At 35.7% G+C, this 26121-nt stretch overlaps 2 protein-coding genes across 2 annotated transcripts in view; one reads left to right on the top strand and one right to left on the bottom strand.

Moving 5' to 3' along the window:
- Positions 1-1579: 1579 nt before the first annotated feature.
- On the bottom strand, positions 1580-23559 carry LOC101299942 (callose synthase 9-like). Its single transcript, XM_004295084.1, has 52 exons — positions 23406-23559; positions 22785-22989; positions 21995-22092; positions 21249-21412; positions 20867-20963; positions 20316-20426; positions 20117-20242; positions 19557-19646; positions 18896-18993; positions 17674-17791; positions 17019-17144; positions 16187-16263; positions 16038-16116; positions 15552-15674; positions 15123-15225; positions 14844-14967; positions 14514-14703; positions 14356-14408; positions 13752-13812; positions 13575-13656; positions 13031-13080; positions 12602-12688; positions 12206-12291; positions 12081-12105; positions 11494-11588; positions 11324-11405; positions 11065-11225; positions 10852-10972; positions 10065-10162; positions 9893-9983; positions 9638-9798; positions 9366-9475; positions 9014-9148; positions 8401-8469; positions 8123-8300; positions 7503-7620; positions 6852-6971; positions 6456-6571; positions 6295-6378; positions 6092-6204; positions 5804-5856; positions 5561-5737; positions 5002-5049; positions 4423-4581; positions 3744-3857; positions 3575-3663; positions 3118-3276; positions 2923-3025; positions 2631-2750; positions 2379-2429; positions 2096-2278; positions 1580-2002 (listed from the first exon to the last, which is right to left on the bottom strand). The coding sequence occupies exons 2-52, from the start codon at positions 22984-22986 to the stop codon at positions 1766-1768; spliced, it is 5715 nt and encodes a 1904-aa protein (XP_004295132.1). The 5' UTR covers positions 22987-22989; positions 23406-23559; the 3' UTR covers positions 1580-1765.
- A 2392-nt stretch (positions 23560-25951) lies between these two features.
- The window catches only part of LOC101308072, a 2128-nt gene continuing 1958 nt past the window's right edge, over positions 25952-26121 (top strand). The window contains exon 1 of the mRNA XM_004296248.1: positions 25952-25955. Within this exon, the coding sequence (XP_004296296.1) occupies positions 25952-25955 (4 nt within the window). The remainder of the gene's footprint in view (positions 25956-26121) is intronic.

The raw sequence follows: 26121 nt of genomic DNA on the forward strand, positions 1-26121 counted from the left end.
AGATAATGCATGTTGATGTATGGTAAACATTAATGTGTTGTTTCCATTTAGTAAGGTAAAAACCCTTAACACTATTTGTATTAATTGGATTAAGTATTTGAATAGTATAAATTTTTATTTCATTCCATTATTGTTGAAGAATATTTAAGACTAATTAAGAATTTATTAGAGAAGAAGGGTCAATTTATGTTTTATTTCCACTAATATCCAATACAAATGAAGACTAATTACTCTTTTTGAAAATTTGAGAGGGTTCAATTGAACCTTTTGCCCCCTAGCTAGCTACGCCATTGCCTGGAGGAGTGTTATGCACGGTGCTGCCTTGCTCAGGAAAGGTCTTTCTTGGCGCATTGGAGATGAAAAACAATCAAGTTCTGGTACGACTGTTGGGCTCTTCCTACTACTACTCTTATTTCTCATTCTCCCCCAAATATTTCTATTAATCATGTTGCTACTATGTGTGAGTTTTGGGATGATTTTGGTTGGAATATTGATCTCTTAGCTGCCTCTCTCCCTAGTCATGTTATGATGTTATTATTAATATTCCAACTGGTTTTGAGGGTTAAGGAGATGATACTAAAATTTGAGCTGCCACTTGAAATCCTACAACTCAATCTTTGATTTTAATCAAGCCACTGATCCTCAGTGGAAAACGATTTGGAGTTTTAATATCCCTCCTAAGCAAAAGACTTTTCTATGGGTGATTCGGCATAAAAAATTGGTGACTAATGTTCAAAGGGCTAGAAGAGGTTTCACCAATGTCTCCTCCTGCTCCATTTGTAATGGTTCTGCTGAAAGTCTTCTCCATTTGTTTAGAGATTATCCTCAAGCTCAGTTGGTTTAGAATACTATCTCAAAGCCTGCTTCTATCTCTAATTCTTTCACTCTTGATTGACAAGGTTGGTTGCATGCTCATCTTAATTGTAAGCTCATTACTTATAAAGGAATTACGTGATGTGATTTTTCATTGGAGTTTGTTGGTGATGTGATTTTTCATTGGAGTTTGTTGGTTTTTATGAAAGTGAAGGAATACGAGAATTTTTTATACCAGCTTTGTGTTTCCTTCTAATCCTCGAAAAATATTTAAAGTGCTACTGTTGAATGAAATTATGCTATTGTTAAGGCCAAAAGTGGTAATGGACTGTGATTACAATCTCCTTAATTGAAAAAAGCCTCCTGAACTTATGGAAAGATCGGTGCAGGAGGAATGATTAGAGATCATAATGGTCTTTGGATTACAGGTTTTCAAATTAATCTCGACATTGGTGCCATTGTGGATGCTGAAGCTTCGGGCATCTACTATGGTCTAAAACTTGCTAGAAACTTCAACATTATGCAGCTGGAGATTGACTCTGATTTTGCCATTCTCATGAATCTTCTCCAAAATGGCACCAATGCCAAATTAAAATAAGAACACTACAAAAATAAAACATAAAGGTAAACTTTTAAGAACCACCACAGTATGACAGCACAAATCTATTCGCTCCTAACTACTCCCCAAGCCTCATCAACATTATCACTGAAACGCAAAACTCCCTACTCCTTTTGTTAACTCTGGGAAGAAAAATAAAATCTACATAGTAACGTGTTTTGCATACTCGCAGTGTCAAAAATAATTGATGATATACATGACTATTTACAATGTTTCAGTCTCTCAGCAATCAAAATCACAACTACATCATCAGTCAGTTAATCAGATTAGAAAAAAAAAAAAAAAAAAATACAAATTACACACTAGCCTAAACTACACAACTACACCGAGGCACTATAGTCCAGAATTGGGATTGTTTCCAGCGAGTAGTACAGAGATTTCCAACCCTCGACTGAAAGCTTGGTTGAACATGAGCCGAGTTTGAAACGTTGATACAAATGGGAACCAAGATGACAATGCAATGGGAATGAATATAACCATACCCATCCCAGCATCATAAAGAAGGGCAATGGAACGGATGGATTTCCACACGCCCAGTTTCTTCATCAAGGGTTTCCAAGCTATGCAAATCTGGGCACAAAGGGGAGTATAGGTTACCAACATGTAACCAAATAGTGATAGTAGAAACACTAAGAAACAGGAGAAACTATAGTGATGACTTACCGAAAGGATTCCCCACCCAGTGGGTACAAACGCTAAAATGGAAGCAAAAACGTCTGCGATGGTCAGATCTGTAAATTTGATTGCAACTGCTAAACCGGCCAGTGCCAACATGAAGGAGACACCTTGAATGAAGCGCAACAGTAGCTGGAAGTTGACAGATATTTTCTGGCTGAAGGTGAATACCTGTGAAACCAAACAAAAAGGATATTTAATAAACTCTTCTAGATTAACATCCCACAATATCAGCTAAAGTATAAGGACTTATTAATGTTATAATTTTCACCTTGAAAAGAATTATAAGCACCGCAAATACGATCCATGAGAGGCCATACACCTACAGTAACACAAAATGTTCGGTCAAACTTGAACAAAACGAAATCGGCAAAGATTAAATAGAGAAATTGAAATAGCTGTACTCAACAGAGATAACAAAGCAGAAGCTTAAATATGCTCTTCACTGTTCAAATAGGATAATGACTCATTATTTTCCCAATGGCAGCCATGGGAAACACACATATAACAAAGGATGGGTTACCGTTAGTGATGTATCGGATCCCTTCACATCTAGCCGGTAGATAATTCCATACTGGAAGATAAAGAATCTTAGGCTCAAAATTGTCTCTGCAATCCTTCCACTGAAGGTTCTAATATGCGACTGCAAATGAAAACCCAGGAATATAAACACAGGATCAGAAATAACTTGGATAGAGCATGAAGAAAATTTTCTAGAACAGTTCAAAAATGACAAGGACTTTCCTTATACAGTTTCATAGAACAGTTATTTTCATTTGGTCAACTAAAACAAGCCATGCAATCAGGAGTATTACCAGTTCTTCCTCCCACCAAGCTTCCCAGCTTTCTTCACCCTTAACTCCAATCCCACCTCTATAAAGAAGCCAATTCGTCCAATCTCGGAAATCCTCCACTACCCTGGAAGGAAATAACATTGGTCACTTCCAATGAAGTACAATGGAATTACTTTTCTTTTTCCTTTTTTCAACAGAAGAAACAGAAACACTTACTTCTGCCACTCAAACCCAGATGGGTTGAACAAATAGGGAGCAAAAAGCCAAGAAAGAGCCATAAACCAACTCGTCATTGTAAGAAGAATGTATGATAGAGCACCACCATCATCATATCCATAAGCAAGGTACACTACCAACAAAAGAACTACTTCCAACCTGCAAACCAGAAAGAACATAAATGATCAGTACACATACAAAACCTGAAATAGCTTTATAATATTTCTTTTTTTTTTTCTTTCCTTATACAAGCACATATTTTCTCTACTAACAAAGAAAAGTATGGATTATACTTCAAAGAACTTGAAAGTAAAATATGAAATATCCTAACAGATCTGCAAACTTTATTACTTCCCAAGCCATTCCGAATAATATAGCAATACAAAGTTTCAAATTCACCAATACATGGTGCATAAGTCAAAAAGAGAAGAGCAAAGAGAGGGAACAGGAATAATACCCTTTGATAAAATGACTCCGGGAGTAAAGCCTGTAATTCTCTGTAAACTTAACATGCCGGACTACAAAACCCCTGCCTGTCGCTTGATACTAATGAAAAACAAGCACAATTCAATATGGTATAGATCAATTGATTTTAATCTAGAACAAAAGAGAAAATGAGAACCAACCTTTGCACCACCATGGAGAATTGTCCGGCCAAAATAATGTGTTTTGGTTCCCAAGGAGAATGTGAAGAAGACAGAACAAAGTTGAAATTGCATTGTGAGGAAAGTCACTATGGCCTGCAGCAAAAACCAATGGCAAATTTTGACTAATAAGGTAATGACAAGAGACATACATTCTTCCTTTGAATACTAAGTACAACCAAGAATCAAGAGTAAAATATAGAAGGGAAGCTGTGTCATTCAACCAAGGAAGAAAATTTCTACATGGAATGCTCCAGCTAACCTGGAAGAAGCTGAATTATGTTCTATGTACAATACTAGAGTATGAAATAAAGAACCATTCAAAAGAAGTAATCTCATCGTTATGAGAAATTAAACCAAGATGCCCATCAGTGGTAATGAGTATATTCATCAACCGCAGACAACTCAAGAACATATGCCCTCAACCAACAAAACCAGGAAAAATCTCACACGCGTGACAGAAATGATAACCAGTAATCAGCAGGTTCTAAGATAACTATGTAAATAAATAACATTTGGTATTAATTCGGAAGTACTTTGAGTACCAAAGGTAGATTTATGGATCATGGGATGCTGGTGTGATTTACTTCTTAGACAATTTGTTTCATAAAGAATCAAAATTCATCAAAGAGAATGAGTAAATAAAGAAACACATAATTACCCGCAGGAATCCCTGTTCCAAGATGAAGCCTAAGATCATTGGGACGGCCGTAAATATACCAATTTGAAGGAGAAATTGTGTATTCAGAGCAGCAGTCAGTGCGGTATTCTTGGTTACAGAAGCCACATTTTGCAAGGATTCACCAACCCCAGATAATGCCTGAGATAAACACAGACACGAAAGCAGGAAGGTTAATCAAAGCATAAGTACACTCATTCTGGCCCCAAGGTAACCTTAAGAACTAAAGGAAGAACTTGAACAATTAACTTGAGCAATGTACATAGATCTCACATGTGACAAAATATGATAAATCTCAATCCAAAGTAACCTTAAGAATTGAACGAAGAGTGAAAAATTAACTCGAGTAAGGTGTATATATGTCACAAAGTTAGATAAATCTCAATCCTATTGAAACTGAAACCTGCATGCATTACCTCATTATTGATGACAGATACATAGAAATACAAATTTACAATCCCATTCAGAAAAGTGAAGATTACATATTGGCACATACTTGTTGCTATAGTTTAGCAATTATGAATGCATGCCATAGAACGAGAATAACATAAATAACCTTACCAAATATGTCTTCCCATAGAGAAAAACGTAAACCATCAGCACTGTTAACTGCAGAATCCATAAGAAGGAAGACTTGTAAAATACAAATTCATGTTAATGGAGAACAGTTCTAAAGCTACTTTGCCTCAGTAAACCCTTGGAAGTACCATGCAGTTAACAGTAAAATCAAGCAATATTCCAACCACATTCTGAAGAGTAGGCAAGTAATTCCTTTCAAAATGCACTGAAAACTTAAGCATGACAAACTCTGAGCGAGTTATTTAGCAACAATCTTTTCTCCTCCTTTCGAGTTTTTTTTTTTTTTCTATGGAGCTATATTTCTTTTACTTTACATTATTTTAATATCAATTTAATTGCAGTAATACCACATCCATAAAGGTAAACTCCACGAGTGGACGCCTGTGCCTCATCTTGTCCATACAAAACGAGTCACTTTAGCTTTCACCTTTTAAAGCAATGTTAACTACTGAATGACGGTTGAAGAACATATTGATAGCAAGTTGCTTGATGAAATAGAATAAATGGAGCTGTTCCAACCAAAACATAGATGAAACTTTACCAGGGTACAGAAGTAGTAGCCAACAGTAGTAAAGTAAAATGACAGCATGCGGAAGAAATCAAACTGCTGGCCAAGCCTGTATACATCACGACTTAGAACCTGTTCACCATTACCACCAGAAACCTTCCCCTCAAATACTGCAATTTGGTTTAGCCCAACGTCCCGCCCTTTGCCAACCTGTAAAGCACTATTAGATGGTCCCACAACCTATTTCTGTCTCATATAAAGATAGTGACAAGTTACCTGAATATACTCATGATGAGTCACATTTCCTTGGCGTAAAGTTGAGTTGAAGCCTGCATAACAATAACTGAAAATTCAGTCAAATCCTTCAAAAGTAAGAATATTAATCCTACTGACACCTATGTCTTTCAGATTTCTTCTAATCTTCTAGAAGTATCAACTTACTAGATCCAGTCTCAAACAAAAACAAAAAAATCCAGGATTCAAAAAAAATCCAAGAGCTGCACAAAGATAATACAAACGGAAAAAAAAAAACAAGAGCACCTTGCTATCAATTAAGAACCAAACCTGCAAAAATATCTTCACTGATGTTAATCACACGAGAAGCCTTGCTAATGCCACCACGAGTTATGTGGAAAACTCTATCAAACACATCAGGATGACCATAATGCATGCGGACCCTGTACATTGCTTGGGATCAGTTTCAAGCAACTGGATGTTAATGATCTAGGGTTACTAATCTGTCATTGGCATCACTAAAATGGACTTACTTCAAAGGATTTGCAAGAACCCGCTGAGCTAGAGTTACAAAGCTTGTTTCCTGGTTGCACATGAATGACGCAAGAGAAGAAACACTGCAAAATATATACGTTATGACTTGAACAATATTGCAATCATTTTTAACAAATGTGCAACTATGCATTGAACATACCTTCCCGTAAAGACATGTTCCCTGACACCAAGAATTGTAGGACGACGTAAACCATGATCACGGTGGAATTCTTCAAGTAAATTTCTCATTTTCAAAGCTTCCTCAAAATAATTATCCTGTACAAAATAATAGTGTTATGAGCAACATCGCAGATAGACAGACTGTAAAGGGAAGAAAGGTAGAAGTACAACAGTTACAGTAGTAAGAAACGGTGTGACAATAATGAACTGATTTACTATTTCAGGAAGCTCAACCACAAGTCTCATGCAAAAAACAAGCATGTAAGCTATGGGTCAGTGTGACCATGTCTATGGGATCCACCCAATTTTATAATTTCATCAACTAACAATTTATAGGAGACATAAGTAAAGCAGTTAAGGGTAAATAATCATTCACCTGATTCATGTCAATTGTTTGAATAGCATTTCCACGAGTAAACACAATTGCATGATTCTGGTTCTCCGGTTTCCCTTCCCCTATTTTTGGATTTCCAGGCAGCTTTATAGAGTAGATTTCCTGTATGATAGAAGTTACAGTTCACCGGAAACAATTAGAATAACTACATTGACGAGGTGATGTACTATAAAGTACCAATATCTATAATTAACAAATCTTTAACAACATAGAAGCAAAGACTTGCAAGTTAAAAATAGGCATGTTCACAAAGCTTATCATAAAAATAATATTTAAAATTAAAAATTAAAAATAATATTTCCTCTTTTTGCTTTGGGTTGACTAAAGATTACTTTAATAACAAAAAAAACTATACATAAGAAGTCCACCACTAAACAAAGAGATAAATTTAACATATACCAGACAATAAATACATACAGTGAATGATGTTTCCACTTAAGAGATACAAAAGCCTTGAAAAAGTTTCACTTCACCATGAAACAGAAAAAAGAACAAAGAACCTAACTAGAACTCTTGCAGAAAAACTACAGATACTGACTGGTCATAAACTATCTCCATGAAAAGTTATTCTAGGATATAATAAGAACTAAACAACAATTTGACACAAGCTCGTGAACTAAAAAGATGTTATACCTTGTCCTTGCCATTGATATCCGCCTTTACAAGTTTTGAATAGTACTCTCTGTTCACTTTACCATCATCTTTCAAAGTCTCAACCTCATCAATAAAAGCAACTCGAAGAGCCTCATTTCTAACAATAAAGTAAACAAAAGAATTAGTTGTGTGACAAGAGTGGTATAGATGCATGTGGAATGTTGAGGGTGGTGAATGAAGTTTTTAATGAATGCTGTCCTGTTGAAAAGCATTATACCCAGTCTTTCTTGTAATTTCTGCTCACTTCACAAACAAAACTTCATGCTTTGTAAGCCAAAGGGAAAAAGAAAATGGAATGACATTATCCTGCCTAGTGCTTTGTATCTAATGATAGAGAAACCCTCTCAAAACACATAGCAGAGAAATAAAGAACTTGTCCGATCATAGAGTGATCAACATATTCTTGATGTTGACAAATGGATTGAGCATCTGGCAGTGATGTCTCTCAAATCATACTATTTAAATTTTCCAGAAAACAAAATTCGCAAATCCCCTAAGACTGTAGAATGCCAGAAACCACATATGCAAAACTCCAACATATGACCACCATACGAGAGTATCCCAGTTTAATGATTAAGAATTAGTTGTGTGCAACTCACCTTTGCATAAGCAGTGCTATATCAGCTGCCTCAGGTTTTTGCCCTTCTTTCTGTTTTCCATATATTTGACAAGTAACTACATATGTAAACTTCAGGTCTGCCTGAGCTCGTGCTTCAGGAGATAACGCAAATGCTCGAGTTTCAGCAGCGTCACTACTAGAAATTGCAGCCTCCACATCTGATACTGTGAAAACAAAGTCGGATTCTCAATGTTTCATGAAGGAGAATAAATTTATAATAGAAAATAGTCGTCAAGATAAGAATAAAGAGCTGCATACCTCCAGAATTCAATCTTTCCAAATAGGTCTGAAGCATAAGAGCCTTCCTATAATACATCATCCCACGAACTGCAGATTTCAAACATAGATGCTTAAAGGAGATACATTTCATGAAGACAAATGAACATTTGGAAAGCGTTTGGACTTCTAAACCGTACCAGTCTATTATGAAGGCAGTACTAGAATTTTCAAATGAAGAATTTTCAAAAGGAGGGGAAGAAAATAAACAAGATGCAAGTATAACAACTTGTTTTCTCCGGGTACCCAGTATCCTTCTCCACCACAAATGATGTCAATTTTCAAAAAGTTCAATACATTATGGTACTATACTATTAAGTGACATAATAACATTAAAGTACTAGCTTTATAAGGCATATCTGATCAACATTATCATCCATGTGAAATTGTCAATAAAAGCCACCAGTGTCATGATAAATATAATTATGATAAAAAGGAGAATAAGTTCATTACACAAATTATACAAGTAATGAACTGTTAAGATACGAAATGCAGGATCTGCAATTTAACCAACTAGAAAATGTGTGCTCGGATGGGCCAGCAAGAGATCGAATTTAAGCACATCAAAACATATTTCCATGGGTATAATACTTACCAGTTCTGGCCAAAGTTTGGCCTCGGTAAGACGCCCAAAACCGAAGCTCAAGAATATCAGAGGGATTATCAAAAAGTTCCAAGTCATTCGCATTTTCGTCACGGCCAATTCGTGAAAGAAAGTTCTTCCACTCATCTGCCACAGCCACGAAAAATGACAAATGTTAATACTACAGGCAAGAACAATAATAAAAAAAAATTAATAAATAACGCCTTCTTTTTAATATAAATGCATAGTTCAAGCATATTAACCATAGTTTGATTTTTATTGGGTAGATTTCTGGGCACTTCTGGATTGTATTTCTTTGTTTTGTGGACCACTTTACCACCTAATTAGAGAAATAAATAAGCACCTGGGTAAATCTTTTGAAGGTAAAACAATACTGATATCCCATCTTCATTTTTCTTCTGGAGTTCAGCAATACTATAGAGCACAGTCTCAGCATAATATGGAGTAAAAACACTGCATACACAAGAACAGATAGATGAGGCAGATAGATGATAGATAGATGAGGCAGACAGGTATGTTAAACACTGCATACACGAGAACAGATAGATGAGGCAGACAGGTATGTTAAACACAAATAAATTTAACACAAGAAAAACGTGATAAAGAATTTATTACCTGAAGGATAACATTTCACGGACTGGCCTTGCTTCGGGCATGTCCATGAAAAGAGAATTTGTGAAGAACTGCAGCCTACGTCTGGCCTCCAGATTTCGGGGGACATTGGCAGCAGAATCTTGAATTGTCAACAATGAATACACTCTTTTGACTTGTGCTATCTGCGTATCATCAATAATTTAAAATCTTATACAAAGAAATATGACTGAACCAAAAATACAAAAATAAACAAGCAAAGAGACTTCTCAAACATACCAACGATGGATCCTTGGGCCACTTCAACTTTGCAAACAGCCGACCTTCCGTCCTTGCTTTTGATAACAAATTCCATGTCTCATAGTGTTCCCTAAAAGTTGCCCGTCAATTAACGCCATATCTCACAACTTCTCTGCGCAGTTACTGGCACATAAGGAAAAGTATAACTGACCTCAGGTTAATAGAAAGGACATCATGGCGCACAATGTCATAAAGGTCTTGAACAGCCTTAACAGCACCATTCACCAATTCAGATGATTCCCCTTTTTTCTGTACATAAAGATGAAACATTAGAAAGTGAATAAAAAGCAGTATGCTTGACTATGCTACTTCCACACAAAATGTTCTAGTAAGACATAAAACATCTTCAAATCAACATATATCAGAACAAGGGAAAAGATTGGAACTACATGAAAATTATTATTACTGTCAATTTTTTTTTAATATTATTTCATATTTGTATGTATATAAACGAAAAGAAACATCTTCAATTGATAGATAAAAAGGTACCAAAGTCTGAGGACAAGAAGTTTACAGCAGAGAAAAAACAGGGAACAATAAATCATCAGCAAGACAAACTAGCCTCTAGCCTAAAAGACACAAAGCCAAAACTATGCTACAGCAAGCTTCCAGTATTGAATGATGGATAACAATATTTAATTTTATATATTTACTTATTTAGTAAAACAGATTATAAAGAATACCATTCAACTCCAAAACCACTAAAAAAAAAATCCTCTTGAAAACATGGAATAATGCTATTCCTGACACATCTGAAAGAAGTGGACTCGAACAAAAATCAAGATTTCTAAAGATGTCTTAAAATTCAACCAAATAAGCTGTACTAATTGGACACAAACAAGCTTATACAAAGAAAACATAAGCAAGGGCATCATCAAGGACAATACATATCCAATAATGAGAACCACAATAAAAGTAAGGATCCAACAAATACAAACCAGAATGCCCATTAATGCAGTAACTCTTGATATCACAAGTGGCAGCTTGTTCAGTTGAAAGTCAGCTTGAATATTCTTCTTCACTATGCTTCCTCGAATATCCTCATATAACCTTTCAACCCTGACAAGATGGAAGATAGCTACAGTGATTTTTTTTTTTCTCCATGCATATGAGAGCCTATATCGCACTTGTATCTTCTAACCCAAACTTACCACATCTTTCCTTCACCCTCCAATATTTCACTTAGGATAAGCTTAATGGAATAGAAGCAATCCTGTACAGCATACTTCATATAGTCATCTCTAGAAATTCTTTCCCAAAGCTCATCTTGTGAATCCCGACTTTCGAGAGCAATATCTTTGGCGATAAATATCTATGAAATTAATTTTAATTAGTGATAAACCGATTTATAAGGTTAATAAATCTTAATTTGAGAATATAAATAGTTCAAGTAATTAGTAGGAAAGTCACCTTGCTAGCAAGAAGGAAAAGGGGCCACTGAACTAAGGGAAGATTTCCAGAGTTTTTAGGCATTACAAGCAGCTCCATTTCTCTGGACTCAGACAAAAGGCAGAGGTTATTGACTGGTTGCAAGATGGTAGTGAGAAAACAAAATCAATTGGAATAATTACAACACTCACAGGTCAGTGATATAATCTTCTTCCCTTAGATTATTTATGATTTCATTCCAAAAGGGAGAAAATTGACTAGCATCAACCTTGTTCTTCTCAATATCCTAGAAATGCGCAGCTAGTTAATCTTCCCATATAGAAACTAAACAATGAAAAAAGAAACACAAGTGTACACAGCATCAAAAATGTGAGCTTCCTTCAAGATCAGATTTCACCACAAGAAAATCACCCATATAAGAATGTATATACCATACCACCAGACCAGTATCAGCAATAGAGATAATTTTGCAAAAGAACTATGTTTTCCAGAAAAGAAAATTTAAGAAGATGAGAAGGTAAGGATGAAGTAAAAAAAATACCATTAGAAAAGACTCAAACTAAAATGAAATCAATTATTACGTGAAGATAACAAATGTAGGAAATTACTGCCAGATACTACATTCAAATTAAAAAGTATACAATATCAGAAGAGACTTGATAAATTGATATTAATCAAAACAGTTCAATAGTACTTAAATACTTTATTCCAGCCAAGGTACTCAAGATTTTAGATATATTGAAAATATAGCTTTTTCCTGCCTCTTTTACTGACTAACCTCGCTTGACGACTGATGGTAAGCCCTGCCAAATATATAAGCAGTCAGATGAAATTCAAAGAAAGTGATTTACTCATGGTGTTATATGTATAGACAATCAATTGAATAAAATGTATTCGTATAACCTGTTAGGCAGGCGGATATGAAGAGTATCCATAAAAGCACCAGGAAACTGCTCAAAAAGTTTATGAAGTGCTTCCAGTGACCTAATCTGGAAATAATAATAATAATAATAATAATAATAATAATACAATAAAATAAAGTTAGATATATCTAGTGAATAGAAAATATATAAAAACAATAACATACACATATTCAAGTGAAAGGTGCTGGCAAGGAGACAATGAAAATCCCCTTAAAGTAAAAACTGATGGACAAAACCAGACAATTAAAAAGAATCACACATTTATACAAGTGAAAGGTGCTGGGCGAATGAAAAAAAAACCATTAAGCAAAACTGATGGACAGACCCAGACAACAAGAACACAAGAAACGGAACCCAAGCAACAGTTTTAACTGACCTCTCCAAGACGATCTCTGGCACCAAGCAAGAATCCCCACACAGCAGATACAAGGGTGTAAAATACATGAAGATCTAGAAGATAAATCTGAAAAGAAAATAAATAAATAAATAAGAATGCAAGACAATAAGGCAAAGAAAGGAAGGACACATGCAGCAGCAAAAGAGAAATGAGAGCCAAGTGAGCCAAACTCACTTCCAGAAAGTCTACCATCACCCGTTCTATTGCCCACTGATCACATCTTAATTTTAAATGGAAGCAAACATACTATTCAAATTCAACAATCTTCATCCAAACAAGGATACAAACAATGTGGGCTCAGCAGGCCACAAAAAAAATACTTCCGAGATCCAAGAAGAGATGGACCCGACAGTTGCAGAGTTGAGAATACCCAAAATAAAAAGAAGAGATGAAGAATATCCAACTTACAACTACCACGGGAGCCCATAAAGCAGCAACTGTCAGGACATTATAGTTGTCTGCAAGCATGACGCAATTTAAACAGTTAAAAGCAGCATTCAGGAAGATTCATGTGCTTTTATTATGACTAAAATTGCACAAATACATAGGACAGCCCAATGGATTTTGGAAAGATAAACCCTGGAATCAGTCTAACTTTAGGTCTGATTATAAGAGTCAAAGGAACGCATAAAAACATGATATCATTATGATTGAAAATTGAATAAAATTGGTATGGTTGGAAGCATAGTTATAGTTCATCCAGACTGCCCCCTTGCTTGTTTCAAAAAGCTATAGCAATTTAAGTTTTATATAAATTAACCTAAAAATATCCACAAAATAGATTAGCACTGATATTAAATATAAACATCTCATTTAGTGAAGGTTTCTTATTTTCGTACATTAGAGGAGAATCGAACCACTGATCTAGCCTAGTCCTCACCCAATTCCAAACCGCCTCACCACTTTGTCTATTATTGAAAGTATTTCAAGTAATGATAGGATGGTTACTTACTCCCAGAAACCAAATCATGCCAAGTATATGTTATCGCATTTGTGTTCACTATAATCGTGGTTGGTTCCACCAACGGCTTGATCTAAAAAAATTCCAAAAAGGAGTAAGATTACATTCACGATGAATAAGTCAACTAAAGAACAATACCACAATGAAAGCATGATTAATATGACAGACCTGCAGGAAGTATGCAAATGCAAACTTTCCACTCAAAATCACAAGCCAGAAAAACATGTACCTGAAACAAAATAAAGCCCACATAAGTAAATAAAAGGAATTGGAGAAACTTCAAGTGGTTTAACTTTTAAGCATTAAATCACCAATCCTTAATTAATATATGTAAACCTAGAAATGACAGCTAACTAGTCACAGTATATTTTTCATCACCACAAACAATAATTAAGAAGGCAACACTTGATTGATGTGTGGAAAATTGTTCATGTACTCTACTTTTCTAATGTGGTGTCTCTCTACTTAAAATGACCCATCAGATGGGCATCAGCAGGTAAATGATCATTATATTAGCATTTCCCAACCTTAGATTGTCCGTAGATTCAAATGATACAAGAGATCATGGCTTCATAAATGGTTAGGTAGGTACTACTACGGTGGTATTATCACAACCTATGGTTTCTTATCAGATATATGAGTGCATTTCCACTTGCACAAGAAAAAATAAAAACAGTAGAGATACAGCAAAAATCTGCTTAGTGTTCAGTACGTATATAGTTCAAAACAATGAAGAATAAAAATTAAAAAATAAACAGAGATTAGCGAATACTTGATGAAATCAGTAGTCCTCTCAAACATGCCCCGTCCAACATAGTACCGTTCCTTGAAAATGAACATAAGCAGCAATAAATAATGGTTCAACAAAGCAGATGATAGAAAACAACAACATGATGAGTAACTAGAGAAAGAAACTAATTAGATTAAAACCTGGCGCATCCACTTGACAAAGCGAATCAGAGACCAGCGATCGCATTGATTAGTCAGACTGTGGCAGGCTGGAATGCGCATGAAAAAGCTAATGAAGAACTGGATACCAGCATATATGCCTACAATCATCAGATACAATCTGTACATGACAGGGTTTCCATTTTGTTTACTCTCTTCCTGGAGAGCTTTCCTGCATTAAGGCACAGAGAGAAATGTTACCTCTGTTTAACAGCATCAGAAGAGAAAAATAGAAAAACTTAACACAAAAGCAGATGACAGATGATGAAAATTATCTTATGCAAATATGTAAAAGATTACTCAGGAAATTACACGTAAAGAAAAGATATGACCACTGATGCAGCGCCAAACCAAATAAATCGGAGAAAAATTCGAGAAACTGCTAGGCTCCGTGACGTAGAATAGGCGCCATACATCATAGCAACATCAAGAACACCTACATGAAGAAGCACTTTCTCAGCTATTGAATGCATGGCACTAGTGGTGAACAACAAACAACTAGCTAATATTAACGGAACAATGTTAACATATAACAGGTTCTTAATAGATAAGTAATTCATACACAAACTTTTTAGCAGTAAAGAAACATACTCTCGAGAAATTTCATTCCGACGAATGTGGGACCAAGACTGAGAATTTCTCTAATACATTTTGCATCAAACCTTTGGTTATTGAATGCAATTATCGCAAGTCCCTGAAAGTTAAAAGGTATAGAATATCTTTATAAAAAAAATATGGGTCATAGAAGTCACATAATATGAACTCGATTATCTACTGGGATCATAAATTTATCAAAATATATTATTAAACTCAAGATAAAAGGCAGGGAACAATTGAACAAAAAAAAAGATCTATAGCATGAAGACCAAAGCCCATGGAACCAAAAGGGATTACATTTACTAGTAATAGATAAATATTAACTTTTGAGAGGGAGAAAGAAGGTTTTTCCAAAGGTTTTATACTTTATCAAGGCAAGAAATGAACCTCATCAAAACTGAGCATTCAATTAGACATGCAAACCTGAAACATCATCACAAGGAATATCCACAGACGGTGGAAACTATGATACAGATGGAGAAATGTCCTGTGCTCAACAAATGAAGTTTTTCCTCGATGTTGACTTCTGCCTGATTTAAGAATATTCTGCAACAAATAAGATGAAGTATTTAGCTACATATGCCAATTTTTCAATCAGTCTAAACAATATTGGTGACACTTGACATTACGAATTCCATCCGCAATAAAAGTTCCTCAATCAGGCATCAAACGGTTGATAGTTTAGCTTTTTGACAGAGCTTGCAACACGCCCAGTAGATATGCAGCTTAACCAGAGTATAGATTCACAAAAATAATGTTTAATACGGAAGAAATGCACTGTAGGCAACAGTTGGTTACATTGCATAGTGTAGGAAAACATATACAACCCATACTAACAAAGTAACAATGCAGAAACCAATACAGATGTCACAACAACTAAGTTTAAACATCTCTATGAAAGAAGACAACCTTTGACCTTGGCGTTGGCTTTTGAAAAAATGATGAACCTTTGCGCCAGGGCCAACTGAGATCAAAACAACTGAGTGACCTGAAAAGAATGGGTGATCAGCTTTAAGGTATGAATATACATTTATACATCACTCTTAAAGATATCTTACCAGAAGTACTCATTGAAATCATCATAATTGCGCCAAGCAGAATGTGGTGCTCGTCCATTTTCATTGTTTCCAGCTTCCTGTGCACATCTTATGTCAGAAGCAGTTTTCACGAAACCTTTTTATAGCTAAAATCCACGAAAATACACAATCCCCCAATGGACATGTATATGCTACCCGATTGAATAAGTTCAACTAAAGTTCATGATTTATCCATACCCATGACATGCTAACTTAGAAAAAATGGTGCAGCTCTTAAACTTCTAGTAAGCAAGTCTTATATTATTATTTCAGTAGGTCATACAAAGAAAAGAACAGATGTTTCCTATCAATATAGCTAAGAGAAGAACTCAACTACAAGAAACTATCTAACAGCAAGAGGAAATTATACAGAACCAGCATTGCAAACTCAAGGGAAAGGACATTCTTAGAACATCATCCATGAAAAAAGGAAGAAATATATAATAAAAGAATGCATATGTTAACAAGGAAATTGTAAACAAGAAGCATAACTTGGATGCACACAAATAATAAAGGCTCATATTCCATAGCTATGCCTGCCTCATGTAGCAATAATTTGGACGCAGAAAAGTAAACAACATGGTAGTCGAAGCATGAAAACTCAAATCATTACATGGATGAATAGATAGGTGTGTGCTTGTCAGAATCAAAACATCGATTGGATGAAGAGACAGGTACACACTTGTCTCAACAACAATCCAGACTAGCCAGTAATCAGACACGGAAACAAACAGTAGTAAACTATAGCAGTATATGCCAGTGAACATCCTTATCAAATTTTCAGGTGAAACAATAAGTGGGAGCCATGACATACCGCTGACACGATCTCGAACAGAGGATATATAACTTGATCAAGGAAAGAAACTCCATTTTCAGAATTACAACTGTTGGCTGGCTGCGCAATCTGCTGCCTCAGAATTTCATCCATTTCCCTTGCCATCTGCATATTGCATTCAAAGTTAAAAGAATTAATATTGGCTTTGGGGGATAAAAAAAAAAGGCAGAGCAAGGTAACAGTCCCTGCAGAACAGTAGCATATATAATATAATAATAAACACTAGTTGTTGATTGATCATAAAATAATAATAAGCATACAAATAAACACCCTAGTTTGTACTAAAAACAAACAACCAGACAGCAACAGAGGTATGAGGGAAGCTTTTAAGATAAAAAGGACACAGAATCTTTTCACATTCAACGCCAGTCTTATGAATATAGAGATTCCATATTACTCCAAAATCGAGGAAAAAAAGAAGTATAATCCATAGTGACACAACAAGCAGAATCTCAATTTTTTTAATTGTTTCATTCCATCACAGTTGCTGCAAAATTTACCCGAAAACATAGTGATAATATATTGAAATTCATGTGCTTTGAAAATAGATCACCATAGTGATTTATTCTTCACCAATTAAAACTAAATTGGGCAAACTATGCAGAAGGAAACACTACAAGAGAGCAGCACTTACATGATGAAATATGTAGCACAAGCATTCTGGAAGAAATCTAACATTGGCTGCTTCACCCCAGATCAAACAATACATGGAAGCAAACAGAAGCTTTTTCTCCTTGCTAACTGACTCCAAACTGCACAAAATTGACTGTATCCATTAGTCACTACCATCAATTCCCATCATTTATCATTTAATAATAAATTACATCACACTATCATCGTAAGTCAACCTGGCAGACTAACCCGTTACCCGCTACCCGCCCGCTAATAACCCGCCCATTTCCGCCCCATTACAGTTTTACGCTAACGGGTTGACAACCCGCTAAGTAATGGACGGAAACGGGTTACCCAACGGAACCCGCCCAACCCGTTAAGAAAAAAAAAAACAAAACCAATGTTAAACCTAAAGACAAACCAAGCCGTCTCTCTTTCTCAGTTTCTCCAGATCGAACTCTCTCCCTCTTCAGAAACAAACCGATCTCTCTGACTCTCTCAGTCTCTCCCTCTTCAGATCGAAAATTCAAAACAAACAAGCCAGTCTATCTCCCTGTTCAGAAACATACCAGTCTCTCTCCCTCTTCAGGTTTTTGTTTCCTTACTCTTCTGGATTTTTTTTTCTGGGTTAGTGAATTGAATGGATTGTTGTATGAAATTGGTCTTTGATAATGATTTTGTTGAATTATTGACTGATATTGTTCTGTGGTTTTGTTTAATGACGGGGTGGCTGTGATGTTTAGTGGGACTTCAGTGAGGATAGGGTGGCCGTTGGCGAGGAAGTTTGTGCCTTGTAGGGTTATTGAGAGCGGAGAGTTAACGTTGCTGTCTACAAGGGCCGTTACGTCTAGGGCATTGTTCTTGCTCAGGCTTGGAGCCATGGGAGAGAAGCTTAGGTGAGCTTGAGGTGTATAAGAAGGCAGTTTATGGCTGTATGCTGTAGGCTGATTTGGCTGGTGACGGAGGGAAGGATTTGGAGGGGATTATATAGGGAGTTGTAAATATGGTTTTGTCAAAAGTGGGTTAAAAGTAAAGGTAGAACTGTAGAAAAAAATATGTATATGGGTATTTTATTTGATTAGAAAAAAAATTTTAAAAAAAACGCTAGCGGGTCTTAACGGGTTCCAACGGGTAACCCGCGAACCCATTGAACCCGCTAACCCGCCATAGCCCGCCCACTACCCGCCCATTTGCCAGGTTTATGACGTAAGAAAGGAAATGAAATAAGATCTGGAAGTCCCTACTTGCTCCAAACTGGCTGGATGCACAAGTAGCTACACCACTTAATATAGTTGTCCAGGGACTTTAAAAATACATTTTGCACCGCAGCCTCATCCAATATCTGCAAAAGACAAGGACAGAAGTCACAATTTGCAACATAAGAATTAATGGTTTACAACAAGTCTTCAATAACACGTGGCACTGTAATGAAATAACTGGATCCCTTATGAAGACTTCTGAATAAAAATAAGATGTGTGCTTTTCTTTTAGTTACCTTCAGTGATATGATTATCACATTACATTAGAAATTTCATTTATGTAAATCCCACTGTGGCCAGCACATCAAAGACAGCCTTATCCACAAAGTTTCTTATCCATACTATAATGTGCAGTATTACCATGTCATGTGTCTGAATTCCCTGAAGAACTTACAAAAATCACTTCCGCATAGGTACTAGACGACTAGGTAGATATAGTACACTATACTGTGGTTGATATAATGTCTAGGCCAGCATTAAATCATGGATATTCAGTATCAAAAATAAGATTCACAAATGATACCCACCATACCACCCCATCCTTTACTTCCACTGCCAAAACATATGTTCAATGGTAATACGACGATGCCATTCCATCATGTAGTTAACTAATTCAACTAACAAGGAATTATGATTGGAGACTTACAGGTTCAGTTTCATCAGGAATACGAAGCCGTGATTGCTCATTTGCAAGGAGGTGAACAATATGCTCACGCTGGTTAGAAACATTGTCTTTCTGCATAGAACATGGATCACAAAACCACTCAAAAATTAATGAAATCAAAGAGATTTTGAAGCATACAACTGTCTGATGAAAGATGGATGGAGATTTGTTACAGAAGTAAAAAGAAAAAAAGTTAACTGATTTGACACAGTTTTTGAAGCCAAATATATTATACTTTTCATAAGAAAACCAGTGAAACCCATGCTTATGAAACCATCCAAATGGAAATCACCAAAAAGCAGGAAAAAAGAGCCTACCAAAATCTACCATCAAACATAGCTAACAACTGCCAAAAAACTGAATTAATTCAGGCAACTCAGCCAATAAAAAATATAAATATCAAATTTTATAGTAATTTTATCGAAAGAGTATAGATGATGCAAAACCAAACTTGAAAGCTTGGTTGAAACTTGAAACTTAAAGAAGTCAAAGGAAACTCGAACTCAGAGGAAAGTGTGATCAAGAAGGTATAAAGTATAAACCTGAAATCCGAATACATAATGCAGGAAATCAAGCATGTCGGGCTCTCGTGTAGCAGGAATTGGAAAATCTGTTGGTAACTTTGGTAGTCCCCTGAAGTACTTTAACCCAGAAACTGCTGCTTGAACCTAACCATAATGTTCTTTAATTAGAGTGTGCAAAAATACCAAGCTTTTAACTAACCCAAAAGAAAATACTAACCTCAGCCAAGGACATGATGATATTAGTAATGCTAGGAGCATCCAGTGGAATAATATTGTACGCAATTAGGTCTTCGGTCATTGCGGCATCTAACTCCATCACCCGCTTGAGCTGTGATGCAGATAGACTATATTATAGCAAGAGATACTTATATGTGTAATTCTACCATATAGCAACACAAAATTGAACACAGACAGGAGTAATTATATCATATACAAATGATTATACTAAAACATATTTTATAATCTGTGACAATATAAAAGAGTTAAAAGCCCACAAGAAAGCAGAACAACCAATAACTAGACAAGAAGCAAGACATATAATTTAAAACTTACATCATATTTTAACCAAACTTGAGATAAAAGTTGTCCAATTATGTTTACGTGATTCACAAAAGATCAGCGAAAGTGTGATATTAGGTCTTTAATAGGTCAATTACAACAACTAGGCTTCATACACAGATTCAGAGATCAGGTATAGAAAATTCAATTCTTATTTACACAGAGGATGGTTATATGCATTCATAAGACTAACAGTGCTATACACCCAACCTCTTCCGGAATGTCCTCTGTCAGCTGCGCCAAAACTGTGCCCAAAACTCTCAGAGTCGCGAATACTCTTTTCCTCTTCACTGTTTTCCTTTCTAGTCTGATTTAAGAATCAAAATTACAAAATGAATTAGAACACCTAAAACAACATGAAACAATGAAATTATTTTTTCAATGATAAAGAGAGAATAAAATCTGACAGGAAAAACCCAGAGTCTGTACAACTGCAAAGCCTCATCAATCATCAATGATGACATTACACAGTAGGAGACAATTATACATCATAAGCATAAAAAATCCAAAACCTGAAAAAACTAAGACATTACACTGTACTGTGGAGCAAGAGGAGAAAACAAAACAAACACCTATAACTGTAGTAACTTACTCGCCCAGGTTTCCACTGGGAACACCAGACTCCCTCAACTGTGTTTCTTCCTCACGCAATTGTTCAACATTATTCTTCTGTCTATACAGTTTATAGAACTCTTGTAAGCGAACAATGTCCTGGCTTCTATCTATGGTTGCCCCCTCCCTCTTTGCAAGCTTTTGCTGAAATTTGCTCCGATGGGCAAAACAAATCAAGTTATATCCAAATGGAAATGTAATGCATCCCACTGTAAGCATGTATGTAAAAGTAAAATAAAAGTATACTTTGAAAAAAAAAAAAAAAAACACAAAGAAAACAAACAGAGAGAGATCAGCATATAGAAATTCGAACAATATACAATCTAATTTGTAGTCAAGCTAAGTACCAATATTCTTCCCATCCTAAATAATTCATAATGTATTCTTAAATATCAAATTATGAACTTGGATTCAAACAAACAATTTAACATGGGCATCATACAATTATCTAGACAAAATGAGTTACTAGTGCATCTCTTGCCACAGAAGTCATAAGTGAAGAAGCTATTCAACTGTTCAAACTTCAGACCCCTGAGATCAACATGTTTGAACATCAGCTGACCAGAAGCAGTGCCTCATATTAAGCAAATAAGTGAAGTCACCAAAGAGCAATGAAAATGCTTGCACAAGATAGTCACAACTACAAAAATAAATAAATAAATCCAATATATGATAAAGGACGCAAAACCGGAATGATTATTGAAGTATGCTATATTAAGAATGTACCTTAATGACAGACATCAATCCAGTCTTGAACTGTAATACTCCCCTTCCTTCACTATTGGGGTCAAGATTTTGGGCCAGCGAATAACCATGCTCACATACTGCAGGAAAACCATTGTATAAAAAATCTCATTCAAATATGAGAATGTGACCGTGGAATTGATGTATTTCACACATGTCAATATGTAGTTTTACAGGAAAAACTGCATTTAAATAATTTCTTTCTCACTTCCCGTTTCTGAAACAAGAATTAGGATGATTTTTCCATCTAAATAATTATAACGTCTGCCATGATACTTAACTTGCACAGAAATATGATTCACTTCCCAAAATGCACTCAGTTGAAATAAACTACTATAAAGATATTAGAAAACAGCTGCCTTTAAATTCAATGGCAGACTTTCCGTAGAGACAACAGATACAGATTCCCAGAAAGAGAACCAATATACAACCCTATCTTGTCATCACTCCACAGACACGCTAAATGAAGTTATGACAGTATGCTCCCTAGAAAGAAAATCATATTCCTGTACATCTCATCAAAGGTTCTTCTAGTCTTGATTGTACTCTGGAGTGCTACTTATTAGAAATATATTTCATGAAAACAAGGAGGATGGACTTGGACTTCATACAAGACAGAATTATGCATTTATCTTCTTTTCAGGTTTTGTGTACAGACAATAAAAATTGTATATGGCTAAGAGCTTGCAGGCACAAATTCACAGGTTTAACACAGAGTAGGGGATACAAATTTAAACTAAGACGATAAGAAGCAGAAGAAAGAGTAACATACAGATTCTAGAGATATTGGGATCTTCATCTTGAATTTCATCTGCAGCTCTGAGAATCTCATCAATATCCCTATTATTCGCAAGTGATGACGGAACGTTTCCGGCAATGCCAGTACCATGCCTCCCATACAAATCAGGCCCCATCCTTTCCCTCCTTAACACTGCGCGGACTAAGCGCTCCCATCGCTCCTCAACTCGAGCCATTTTCTGCAAAATCACAACACATTATCAACAAATTCCCACGCCGAAAGTCAAACCGGAACAATTCAACAATCGAAAACGCCCAATGGCACACATTCTCCTAATCACAGCATTTACTGATTCTCAATTCCAATTTATAACACAAAAAGATACCGAATAATCGAGAATTTAACTCCAGAAAAGCTCCATCTACTGCTAGGTTAACTGAAGACTAACTATAATCAAATATCGCAACTATATCTAATTGAATTTTAAATCCAAGCCAACTCTGACACTTGAAGCTAAATCCGAGCTAAGCCTCTGAAATTTGAAACCCTAACACACACACACACAAGCAACGAACAACAACGAGATCCTTCTAATCCCTAAGCTTCAACTCATTTTTCTCAGCGAAAAGCTAAAGCGAAGAGAATCGGACGTACCGGATTGGAGAAACGAGGAGTGAATGCGAAGCCCTAGCGGGGCGAGTTGACGGCGAGTTGAATCAGTCTCCGATATCGGCGCTCTGGGTTTTTGATTTCATAGAGAGAGAGAGAGAGAGAAGGCGAAGAAGGCGGAGGAGGTAAATGTGGGTTTAAAAACTGAAGAAAAGGGCAAAGAGAAAGGGGAGAGAAAACAGAACGAATCTGATTGTAAGAGAAAAGGGGCGACCGGCGTTACCGGGTATAGCCGGTTCGGTCGAGTTACGGGCTTTTGGGCTTGGGTCTTTCACCCACGTTGCTCAGTTTCACGCGGAGAAGAAAACTCGTGGGCACGTGAGCCGCGTGTGACCCATTACGCTCTTTTCTTTCTTGGTTAGGAAGGAAATCTAGTTAAGGAAGCCACACACCCATGAAAAGGTTTCGTTGCTTCCTTTTGAAAGTGACTTTTAATGCATCAATGAGAACGAAATGTGATAACAATGACTCGACCTCAATGTGATCCGACGCAATCAAAGTTAGAATAGGGTCTAGTGTGGCATCTTTGAGGTGAAAGTGAAGTCGATTAATACTACTCTATCTTGCCCTATTCGGTTCCTCTTGATAAAGATTTTAGAAGTCCTCAATCTTTTCTAAATCATTTTTTCTCTTTTCTAGTTACATTATGAAAAGTAAAACTCGGATGTCTAATGAGAAAACTAATGTCACTACACCCAATTAAGGCACCTTACTAGTAGCGACGTGTTGAGGAATGAGTTGAAAGTGTTGAACGACTACATCTAAACGGGTCCTTTGGTGTTTGCGACCTTAAAAAGGCCCTCATGCAACTGGTTAGGGTTTAGCCCATACCACATGGGCCCAGTTTCCCTTTGCTACCATAATTTTCATTTCAGCCAATTTGCTACCCTATTTTTTCATAATTAGCCAATTTATTATTCTAACTATTAAATCTGTCAATTTGCTACCCTTCCATCAAATTTGCTACTTTAGGTTTTTTAAGATTAATCAATTTACTTATCAAAATTTCAATATCGAGATATCGACCAACTAACCTTCGATTTTCATAATTAATTCATATTTAGATGAAGAAATAAACAAAATAAAATGACAAAAATTGTAGCAAGTTGGCTAATTTTGAAAATATAAGATATCAAATTGGTAAAAATAATAGTTAGTGTAGCAATTTGGCTAAAAAACCTTTTGGAGATGCTTTTCTTGGTTGCCTTGGCGGTGACTTAATCTTATGTGACGAATGTCCATCATCATTTCACAAGAGTTGCCTTGGATTGAAGGTAGCTTCTTCTTCTTCTTCTCTATCAATCTTTTGTTTTTTTTGTATTTCTTTTCTCATTCACCAGAACTTATTATACTTTTGATGATCACAAGTTTGAGATTCTTACCTACTTCATCTTAATTGGTCTTTCCTCTACAGTATGTTCCAAAGGGTGAGTGGTTCTGTCCATCTTGCCGTTGTGGAGTATGTGGCCAAAGAAAAGAAGACAAAAGAACCTATTACTCATCCTGATATTCTCACCTGTGGTCAGTGCGAGCACAAATGTAGGTTCATTTTCATCTGTTCAAATCATCCAAAACATTGTTTAGTAAGGGTCCTTTTTTTGTGTGGATTCTGTTAGCTACCGTTCCCTCACCTTATTGTTGTCCCTTTAGATTGGTATTATATTATCGTTCAATATTAGATAGGAAAATACTTGTGCTTAGATAATATCTGCGGAAGCTTCTCGTGCAAACAACTTACAAAGCCACAAATAGGTATAATCTACAACTTTCAGTTGTATGCTGTTAGACTACAGCAGATGGATGAAAATAAAAGACAGAGACAAGAAGAGAGTATGTGAAAGGGAAATATTTAGTGAGTGGGTTTTAGAGGCAGGAAGAGAGTATGTGAGGAATCCAAAATTCTGTTATAGATGACCAGAAGAAAGAAGTTCTAGGTTCCCATAGAATTTTCAAGGTTGATTTTACCATCAAATTGTTTAATCTTTTCAGTTTTTTATCTTTTGAAGAGAATCTTTTCACTTTTTAAAATGCTGAAATTGTCCAATCTTTGAATTGCATCTAGTTTTTGATCTATTTGTTAAGTTGGTAACTTGCTGTTGAACATTGGATATCTAAGAAATTTAAGTCTTATAAGGGTTGGTTATGTCAGATTGAACATGGAAATTAGAACTCTAGTTTGAAGTTCCAGAGTTGTTGTTGTTTTTTATTTTGATTTTTCACAAGTTACTGGTTTTATGATATTGAGTTGCACATAAAGTGTTCAATAACAATTTAAATACATTTGTGTGCTATGAATAGATGCCTGACTATTCACAAGTAACTTGACTTTCTATTCTTCGAAGTGTGTTTTTTAATGGTCTAATTGGTATGCCGTAATTGTCGACATTTTGAATCAAGGATTAAATTCAGTTTGCCCCCTCGTGCTTTAGGTCAATAATTAGTTTGGTCTCATATCTTTTTTTTTAATACAGTTGGTCCTTGTACTCTCAAATGACATCATTTAAGTCCAAAATTCGAATTTTAGTGCAAAAATGGGTGAGTTTGGTCCTTGAAAAATGATTTTTTTTTCACCGTTAGAATGTTTATTTGCCCTATTTGTAGGTTAAAAAGCTCAAATATGGATCCCCATGTCCAGTTTCAAGTCAGCAAATAATTATTATTTTTGAAGCCAATTATTAAAATTTTGGACTTAGTTGATGAT

The sequence above is a fragment of the Fragaria vesca genome, linkage group LG3, assembly GCF_000184155.1.
Source record: "Fragaria vesca subsp. vesca linkage group LG3, FraVesHawaii_1.0, whole genome shotgun sequence".
Lineage (NCBI taxonomy): Eukaryota > Viridiplantae > Streptophyta > Magnoliopsida > Rosales > Rosaceae > Fragaria > Fragaria vesca.